A 10,081-nucleotide genomic window follows, 5' to 3' on the forward strand; every position below is an offset into this window, starting at 1 on the left:
TTTTTTTTCCGGCGAAGCGTCCCCCTGCTCGCCGTCTTTCTCCTTTTTCACGCGCCTTCGTTTGAAAGCATCATCTTCCTCGTCCAGGATGTAGGTGTTTGCTCGCGTCCGGATTTCCGCCATGGACCGAGCCGGTTTGCGGCTCAATTTGCTGTTTAGCTTCCCCGGTTGCAAACCGTTCTTGAAGGCATGCGCACAGGCGAGCGGCTCTGACTCTTCAATTTTGATTGATGCTGCGGTGAATCGTTTTACATACTGCTTCATAGTCTCGCCCTCAGATTGGCGAACGTTGTAGAGATCCTCGATCGTCACCTGCTTGGTTTTGCTGGCGGAAAACTGGACGAGAAATTTTGATGAGAAGTCACGGAAATTAGTGATGGATCCCTGGGGTAGCATGGTAAACCAGGCCATGGCTGTGCCTTTGAACGTGGCTGGGAACATCCTGCACTTCACAGCGTCCGAAGCGGCACTGATCACCATTTTTGTGTTGAAGTATAACATGTGCTCTTTGGGATCATCTTTCCCACTGTATGTCTCAAGTACAATATTATTCATGTTATCTGGTATGGCAACCTCCCATACTGCCGCTGAGAATGGCTCGAATTCAGCCACGGTCTCCGCCTCGCGTTCCCCTTCATCCTGTTGCTCGGAACGATAATACTCTAGCTGTTCTTGCAAGTAATCGTTCCTCTATCGTATATCATCAACACTACGGATCAAGCGCCTCCAGTCTTGGCCAGAGATCGGTGCCTGAGGTGCCTGATTCTCCTCTCCCGAAGCTCCGGGTGAGTGCGTTGGTGATCTCTGTTTCTCCGGTGAAGTCTGCAGAGAAGGTAACGGAGGCGTTGGAGAAGGAGGTGGAGGTGGTGGTGGCGGTGGTGGTGGAGGAGTTAACTGATCGGTTTCTTCACGACGGACTTGCTCGTGTCGCGGCCTGCCTCTTACGCGACGTGGAGGCGAGCCGCGCCGCCGCTCCTGATCTTCGTCGCGTTGTCGACGACGTGTTTCTATCGATCCTGAATAGTGAACCGAAAAACTTCGAGCGAAAACTGAAAACTGAAGAAAATTCACACGGAGAATCGAACTTCTCCAAATCCAACTGCAATCCATGTAGTCTGGGAATCAAAATCTACCGTTCCCCACAGACGGCGCCAAATGTTCCATCATGAACATTGACATGAGGTATAGTACCTAAGATGCAAGGAACGTGATGCAAGATTTCTAGAGAGAAGTGAGAGTTTAACTACTTAGAGAGAGAAAGTAACTGAATTTCAAGCTTCTTATTGCATAGAATGAGCTAAGAGTCCCTTACAATTGGTATCTCTCCCCTATTTATAGTTGGGGGAGTTGGGCTAGCACCTCTAAATCATCCTAATGGGCCAGTTGGGCCTCAGGGACAAGGGCCTAAGTCACTAATGTAAATCCCGCCTTAAGCTAGGGACCCGGGGGTCTCGCCCAGTCCATTATGTTATGGAACCATCGTCTGAACGACGTTTAATAGGTGTGTTGGAGTCTTCAAATATAGCTGAGGTGTGTTTCGTTTACCACTTTTATAATAGTGATGACCAATGTCTAAAACAAACATATTTTATAATAGTGATGACCAATGTCTAAAACAAACATATTTTACAATAGTGATGACCAATACCTCAGTCAGAGATTTTACATTTGAATCGGAAATATCAAAAATCATGATATAGATATAAATAATCATTATTTAGCAATAAGAGTTTAAAATTTTACCTTTGTTTTGAATTTTGAAATTATTTGTGGGTCCTTGCAAATTTTCAGGACGTTAAATGCTGATTTAAACCACCTTCCGCATATATCCTTCCCTTCAGCCTTGAAAAGAAATTTCTTATGCACTAAATCTACAATTTCTTTTGGGGGGGTGTTCCATGCAGCCAGTCTACATTGCATTTAAATTAAAATGAAAAAATTAATATATTATGAATTAAGTGAGCAATGAATATGTACATTTTTTGACATGACTATGTTTATCTTTTCCATTTTTTCCAATATCTCGTTGCCTTTTTTGTTCATCAGATAATAACCTTCGCGATAAAAAACGGTAAAAGTTGCAGATCCAGTATTATCATCAACATTAAGCAACAGTTTGTACCTGATGTAAACATTAATAATTAAATAAATTGAATATTTTACAAATTATTTTATTTATGCAATTTGGAGTTTACCGTAGGATAGGAGTGATATGCTTATTACATTTTTCACAATAATATTGTGCTCCATCGGAGTATGCTGCTGAGTGACATTCACAATCATGGTAATACCAATATTTGTGCTCTTAATTTCCTTAATCGCGGCATATATAATGAATGTTGTACGTTGTAAAAATGAATAAAAAGCTTACGAATAAAAAGCTCATCATAAAACATGATGTCAAAATCGGAATATCCCAAGGACTATACAATAGTCGCTAAATTCCAAATTAAGAGAGAGACCAATTTATTGTATAGTGGAGAAATTTTTACTTTCAATTTTAAACAACATTCCCGAAATAACAACTGAACATTTGTACCTTGAATGTGCTCATTTTATAATTTCATTTAGAGCCTGGCAAAATAATGTTAGATGACTTAGATCAAAACTGTAAAACACACAACATAAATATACTTTATTCATGAAAAGCACGTATACATTCACTTTCAAACTGTCCAAAAGTTCAAATAAGTGATAAACGTAATAGAATATGCATATATTAGGGCTTGTTTGGTATATTGTATTAGACATGATAGTATAAGTTTATATGATATATTATGAACTTATCTATTGTTTGGTGCTAACATTGTATTGTATAAGCTTATATATCAATCTCCTCTTATACATTAAAATGATAGATTATTTAATCCACCTATAAATGATGGATAAAGCATGATAAGAGTGTGATGTATAAGTCATAACCACAACTCTCCACCATTGCTACAACCATTCTCTACCACAGCCCTCCACCACCTCCACCGCAACCGCCGCCGCCACCACCACTAACACCACGTCGTTGTCGTTATTGCTATAGCCACTGCCACCGCTGCAACCACCACCCACCACTGCCACCACCATCACCATCACCACCTCCTCCGTCACCTCAATCGCCATTATCATCGATGCTACCACTACATACCGCCATGACCCAACAACACCACTACAGCCGCAACCACTTCCATCCTCCGCCACCACTACTGTCACACCACCACCACCATTATCACCACCACTTCCAAACCACCACTACCGACACCACAACCCTTCACCACCACAACCATCACCATCACTTTCAACACCGCCGCCATCCTAACCACCACTCAGCATTACTGCTGCCACCTCTACAACCACCAACACCCTCCATCCCCGCCACCGCCATTATCTCAACCACCTTGGTCACCACTGCCATCTTTACCACCCACTAACATCGTCTCCATTTTTATAATATATATTATTATTCAATATTTCACAAAATATAAGTTTATATTAATTTAAACAAAATGATAAGTTATATAGTGTGTCACTAAACGCTGTATGATATTAAAATTTATCAGACCCTCATACTCTCAAGCTATATACTATCAGACCTTATAATATACAACATACCAAACGAACCCTAGATATAATACATGTGTGTTGTACATGTGTATTTGTATATAGATATGTATATTTTTTGAATTTTAAGTGAATGGAAATTTTTTTGTCACTTTCCAACAGCTTAGTGCACCGATTGTAAAATTATATATTAGTCTCACGTTATCGGGTTTTTTGGTTAGTGCATTGCTATCAACATTCAACTTGATAATTCTTTGTCATCTCCCAACTATTTATTGCACTGATTTTATAGTAAGTTATTTGAGATCGATAATTATTTGATCTAAAGGGTCTCCTAATACTGAAAAAGAAAATACACTTTCCAAAACATAATCAACGCGACCCAGTATAAACCAACATAATTTTCCACCACGTTTTGATATTCCTTTGATCGATTTTGAACGGGAAGTCGATCCTTACAAGTTCTTATATGGATTCAAGTAATTTTAAAGAATACCGAACTTGGTTTCAAAGAATTTTAATATTTATTAGGCTAAAAAACATTTTTGGCCCTGATGTTTTAAGTTTGTGCAAATTCTGTCTCTACTCTATTTCTCACGACGTTTTTACCTCTCATATTTTCAAACAGTGCACCGTCTACCCCTCCGCCAGTCAGGCTTTCTCAGGAGAGGTTCCTGAGTGGATTGGAGAGATGAAGAGGAGTATAAGAAGTTGATGATGATCAAGGAAATGATATAAATTAAATTTGCTTGATGTATATATCAATTATGTATGTAACTGAACTGGTTAAATGCATGTTTTGCTACTTACAGATCTTGAGTTTGAATCTTTCATGCCCTCTTTTTTCAATTTCACTTGTAATTTCCACGTGGCAGGTCTAAAAAATATTAAAAAAAGTCAAATCAGCTCATTCTGTTAGTTTTTTAACGTCTGACTGACGGAGGGGTAGACGGTGCACTGTTTGAAAACATGAGGAATAGAAACATCGACAAAAATAGAGTAGGGGCAGAATTTGCACAAACTTAAAACATCAGAGGCCAAAAGTATATATATGGACAAATTGCACTCGCCTCCCCTAACTAATTAATTAATTATTGCACGAATAATATAGATGTTGGTCATTGAGTTTTTCTATTGGCTAGAATTGGGAATCGCTACGATAAACTAGTATCATGCAAAAAGTAATCAAATATGTAATTAATTTCAGGCTTAAATAACCTTTTGGTCCTTGAAATTGTAAAGGGAATCAAATCTGGTCCTTGTAAAATTTTCGCATCAAATTGGGTCCCTAAAATTGTTTTTTTAATCTAATTAACTCTTTTTGCTCAATTTTGACCGGTCAACAGTCCAGTGGCAAGCCTAGTCAGCTAAGGACGGCCACGTGGATTTTTTCACATCAATTTTAGTCCCTTAAAAAGTATTTTAATCAATTTTAGTTTCTGTTCTTCCACCTTCATGTTTTTACACTTTCACCTTCTACCTCTTTCTCTATAACCCAAATCACATAAATTCAAAAGGAAGAACAAGGTGAATGTGATAAACATATAGATTTTTTTAGGATTTTGAATTTCTAGGTTTAAGGATTTGAATTATGGAGGAAGAGGAAGAAGGTGGAAGAGGAAGGTGGAAGAACAAGGACTAAAATTGATTAAAATATTTTTTAAGGGACTAAAATTAATGTGAAAAAAGTGCATGTGGCCATCCTTAGCTGACTAGGCTTTCCACTAGACCGTTGACTAGTCAAAATTGAGCAAAAGGACTTAATTAGATTAAAAAAACAATTTCAGGGACCTAATTTGATGCGAAAATTTTACAGGGATCAGATTTGATTCCCTTTACAATTTCAAGAACCAAAAGAGTATTTAAGCCTTAATTTCATTTCAGAAAAATGAATTTGTACTGTGTAGTGTGTACTTAATCGGTCATATACAAAACATTGTTGCGAGGAAAGATAAGAAGAGTGACCTCTCATCATTTGTGAGACCCCCTGAGTTCCCATTCTCAAAGGAGTCCAACTCAGAAGGGGCAAGCCAGGCCAAGGAGAATGATGCCAGTTTCTGCAGGGAGAGAGAAATGAGTCTATCCCCAGGCTCCTCTTCTAGACCTCATTAGTGTGTTCTTTGTCCCCATCTCCCCATTGGTTTCTATGATAGGGTTTGAAGACTTTATTATCTTTATGTGGAATGTTAGAGGAGCTATGAATGCAAATGCAAAACTAGCTCTGAAGGAATTTATTCGCGTTAAGAAACCGGACCTTGTCATTTTGGTTGAGACTCATTGTCAATTCCAGAGGACGGAGAGGTTTTGGAAAAGCCAGGGCTACATTCCTGGGTGTATTGTGGAGGCTATTGGCCACAGTGGGGGTATTTGGGTTCTTATTCAGGAGAACTCTAAAGCTAATATTTCTGTCTTTGATGTTTTTGCTCAAGCACTTACTTTTGATATAGCCATTGGAGCTTATGCGTGGACGTGTACTGCGGTCTATGCGAGCCCAGTGGTGGTGCATCGGGAGGTCTTGTGGAATCATCTCTCACAGCTTCGACCTAGTATTATTAAGCCTTGGCTCGCGGTGGGCGATTTTAATGAGATTCTCTATCCTTCTAAGGTAAGGGGGGTGCTTTCCTTCCAGGGAGAGCTCTTCGCTTTGCTTCTGTTTTGGAGAACTGTGATATGCTTGATCTTGAGGCTAAAGGGGGTCAGTTTACTTGGCATCGTATGGAGAGAGGTGCCCTTCGGATTTCTAAGAGGCTTGATCGTGCTCTAGCGGACAGTGACTGGAGGCTTGCCTTCCCTGAAGCGTTTGTTGAGGTTCAAACCAGGATGCACTCTGATCATAACCCTATCATTGTTAGGTGTAATGCTCAGAGTGTGATCTCCGGGGAGAGGCCTTTTCGCTTCCTTGCAGCTTGGGTGAATCATGAGGCCTACAGGAGTGTGGTTACGAATGCTTGGAGAGGACCTGGTGATGACCTTAGGGAAAAGATCTCTAGAGTTCAAGCAGATTCTCTTTCTTTCAACAAGCATACCTTTGGAAATATTTTTCAGAGGAAGAGACATGTTGAGGGGAGGCTTCGGGGAGTCCAACGTGATCTTGATATTCGGGTGACTTCGAGTATGGTCCAACTTGAAACTCAGCTTCAACATGAGTATCGTGATATCCTCCGTAATGAGGAGCTTCTCTGGTTTCAGAAATCCCGTGAGCAATGGGTCCGGTTTGGAGATCGAAATACAGCTTTCTTTCATACGCAGACTGTTGTCCGGAGGAAGAGGAACAAGATCCATAGGCTCCAGCTTAGGGATGGCACTTGGAGTTCCGATGAGGAAGTGCTTAAGTGTGAAGCTGAGGATTTCTTTCAGGACCTGTTTTGCACAGCTATAGCGCCTACTCTTGACCAGTTTCAGGTTAATAATCTTCCCATTATTCCCGAGGATTGTAGACGGGATTTACTAGCTCCTGTGACCAAGATTGAGGTAAAGCGTGCTCTTATGTCTATGAAATCATTTAAAGCCCCAGGCCCTGATGGCTTTCAGCCAGTTTTCTTCAAACAATATTGGGATATTGTGGGGGAAGATATTTGGAGGGTGGTTAGTGATGCTTTTTCTACTGGTACTATTAACCCTTCCCTTGCAGAGACCCTGATTGTCCTGATCCCAAAGGTTGATGTGCCCACTCAGATGAAGGAGTTTCGCCCAATAAGTTTGTGCAATGTGGTTTATAAAATCATCACTAAAGTGGTGGTATCCCGTATTCGTCCTTACTTGAATCAATTTATTGGGCCCCTTCAATCCAGTTTTGTTCCTGGGAGGGGTACCACTGATAATGCTATTCTGGCTCAGGAGGTGGTTCATTACCTTGATCATTCTTTGGCTCGAAAGGGGTCTATGGCTTTCAAGATTGATTTGGAAAAGGCTTATGATAAGCTCTCTTGGGGTTTCTTGGAGGAGACAATAAGAGACTTTGGTTTCCCTGATTCTATATGTCGGCTTATTATGTGTTGTGTTTCTTCTGCTAAACTTGCTCTCCTCTGGAATGGTACTAGGCTTCCTTGGTTTAGTCCCGCTAGAGGTCTCCGACAAGGGGATCCCATGTCACCATATCTTTTTGTCATGTGTATGGAGAAGCTATCTGTCCGTATTCAAAATGTTGTTGATGCAAGCTTATGGCAACCCATCACATTGTCGAGAGGTGGCCCTCCTCTCTCCCACATTTTCTTTGCGGACGATGTTATGCTCTTTTGCAAGGCAACTACTACCCAAGTGGAGCTTGTTGCTGATATTTTGGACAGTTTTGGTGCAGCCTCTGGTCTTGTTGTGAGTGCTGCCAAGTCTAAAGCCCTTTGTTCAAAAGGAGTTCCAACTGCGACTCGAAATTCTATTGCTAATGTTTGCCCGATTCGTGTTGTGAGGAATTCGGGGAAGTACTTGGGCTTTCCAATGGTTAGCGGCCGGGTGTCGCATGGCTCCTTCAACTTCATTATTGATCAGATATCTCGTCGCTTGGCTGGTTGGAAGAGCCGCCTTCTAAACACAGCGGGTAGAGTTTGTCTTGCTCGAGCTGTTATAACTGCGATTCCCACTTATTACATGCAGGTTTTATGGATGCCTAGGAGGACTATCAACTTGATTGATAAAGCTGCTCGCAACTTCATCTGGTCCAGTTCCTCGTCCACGCCTGGTACTCGTAGCTGGCACAGAGTTAAATGGGATGTGGTGACGCAACCTAGGATTGCTGGTGGGCTTGGTGTTCGAGATTCTTCTCATGCGAATACATCCCTTCTTGGTAAGTTGGTTTGGTCCTTTCTGCAGGAATCAGATAAGCTTTGGACTCAAGTCCTCGCACACAAATACCTGGGTAGCAAGTCAATTCTTGAAGTTACTGCTGCACCCAACTCTTCTCCTCTTTGGAAAGGTATTTTGAAGGCTAGAGATGTTCTAAAGGATGGGTTTACATTTAAGTTGGGTAATGGTGCAACATCTATTTGGTACAAGGATTGGAATGGTTATGGGCCTTTGGCTAATAACATCCCCTACGTCCACATCACAGATACAAACATGGCCCTCCGAGACATCATCATCAATGGTGACTGGAATCCGTCAAGTCTCTACACAATTTTACCTCCCTTGGTACAGCAAAAGCTGCTTGCGGTTGCTCCTGTTATTGATATTAGGCTACATGACCATTGGATTTGGAAATTCGACAGCCAAGGCATTTATTCTGCTGCGGGAGCCTACTCTTGGCTCATTAACGCGAATGCACAGTTGTCTCTCACTGGTTTGGATACTTGGCGCTTGATTTGGAAGATTAAGGTTCCGGAGAAAATTCGTGTCTTCATTTGGTTGTGTATGCTCGATGCAATTCAGGTTAACAACTTGAGGTTTCGTTGCAAGCTTGCTTCCTCACCCTCGTGCTCGCGGTGTCAACATTCTATGGAGGATATTTTACATTGTTTGCGGGACTGCAGGTTTGCTAGGGAAATTTGGAATAGATTGAATGCTCTCACGTGGCCTCGGTTTCTAGTTGGGAGTGTCCAGGCTTGGATCAAATACCAGGTGTGTGGTCCTCATGGTTCCTTGTTTGCTACAGCTCTTTGGGGAATTTGGCGATGGCGTAACAATGCAATCTTGGGTGATAAGTCTTGGAATGCTATTAGTACTGTGAATTGGATTTCTACAGAGCATCATGACTATTCCTCCTTCCTTTCTAGTGATCTGTCCACGACATTGGGCATGGGTGGAGGTGCGTTTTGGAGAGCTCCTCCCGCAGGTGAATTCAAGCTCAACACTGATGGTGCCTTTGACTTGACCGGAGCCAGGATGGGTATGGGGGGCTTAGTGAGGGATGGAACCGGTAATTGGGTAACCGGGTTTTATGCTGGCAGCAGTGGGGGGAATCCCATTACAGCGGAGATTGGAGCTCTTAAGCATGGTTTGGTTTTATTATGGAACGCCAACATTCGAAAAGCGATCTGTGAAGTCGATTGTCTTGAGATTGTGAAGGCTTTATCTGAGAATAGGTATCAGTTTCATGAGTTGGCCTCAGAGCTCCTTGATCTTAAACTCTTGTTGGATCGAGATTGGTGCATAGAGCTTACCCATATTTCTAGGGATGCAAATGCAGCAGCGGATTGTCTTGCTGGCATGGGGGGAGGGCTCCAATGTCCTATACAGTATCTTGAGGCTCCGCCTCAGCAGTTAGCTCCCATCTTGGCTAGGGACTTGTTAGCATTGTAGTTTCTTTCTGTTGTTTTTAATTTTCCGATGTACCAAAAAAAAATCTTTTATTCTTCATTTAATCAAATTTCATTATATCAAACATAATTTTATTGAACAATAATCTAAACAACTCTACATGTGTAAATTAATTAATATAATTGATATCTTTTATAAGAAGAAGAAATATATAATTAGTTTAATATAATAGACACTAATTTACTTTCCTACTGTAACAAAAAAAGATACTAACCAACCGAAAGTGAGAATAAAACGTGTATCTTTTTTTGATTGGTTTTATGTTATAAATAAATTAAAT

At 41.1% G+C, this 10,081-nt stretch overlaps 1 protein-coding gene across 1 annotated transcript; it reads left to right on the top strand.

Annotated features, from left to right (window-relative positions):
• Positions 1-593: 593 nt before the first annotated feature.
• Positions 594-9,783, top strand: LOC130736782 (uncharacterized). Its single transcript, XM_057588572.1, has 4 exons — positions 594-901; positions 5,460-5,605; positions 5,706-6,023; positions 6,182-9,783. Exons 1-4 carry the CDS (start codon positions 594-596, stop codon positions 9,781-9,783), a joined length of 4,374 nt encoding a protein of 1,457 aa, XP_057444555.1.
• Positions 9,784-10,081: the final 298 nt, after the last annotated feature.

This window comes from Lotus japonicus, chromosome 2 (genome assembly GCF_012489685.1).
Source record: "Lotus japonicus ecotype B-129 chromosome 2, LjGifu_v1.2".
Classification (NCBI taxonomy): Eukaryota; Viridiplantae; Streptophyta; class Magnoliopsida; order Fabales; family Fabaceae; genus Lotus; species Lotus japonicus.

Excerpts from the sequence above, each read along its gene's own strand:
- LOC130736782 (XM_057588572.1), top strand. The coding sequence starts at position 594 with ATGGCTCGAATTCAGCCACGGTCTCCGCCTCGCGTTCCCCTTCATCCT. Across the intron at positions 5,606-5,705 it reads GGCCAAGGAGAATGATGCCA|GGTTTGAAGACTTTATTATC; the intron begins GTTTCTGCAGGG and ends TTTCTATGATAG. Across the intron at positions 6,024-6,181 it reads TGGAGCTTATGCGTGGACGT|GGAGAGCTCTTCGCTTTGCT; the intron begins GTACTGCGGTCT and ends CTTTCCTTCCAG.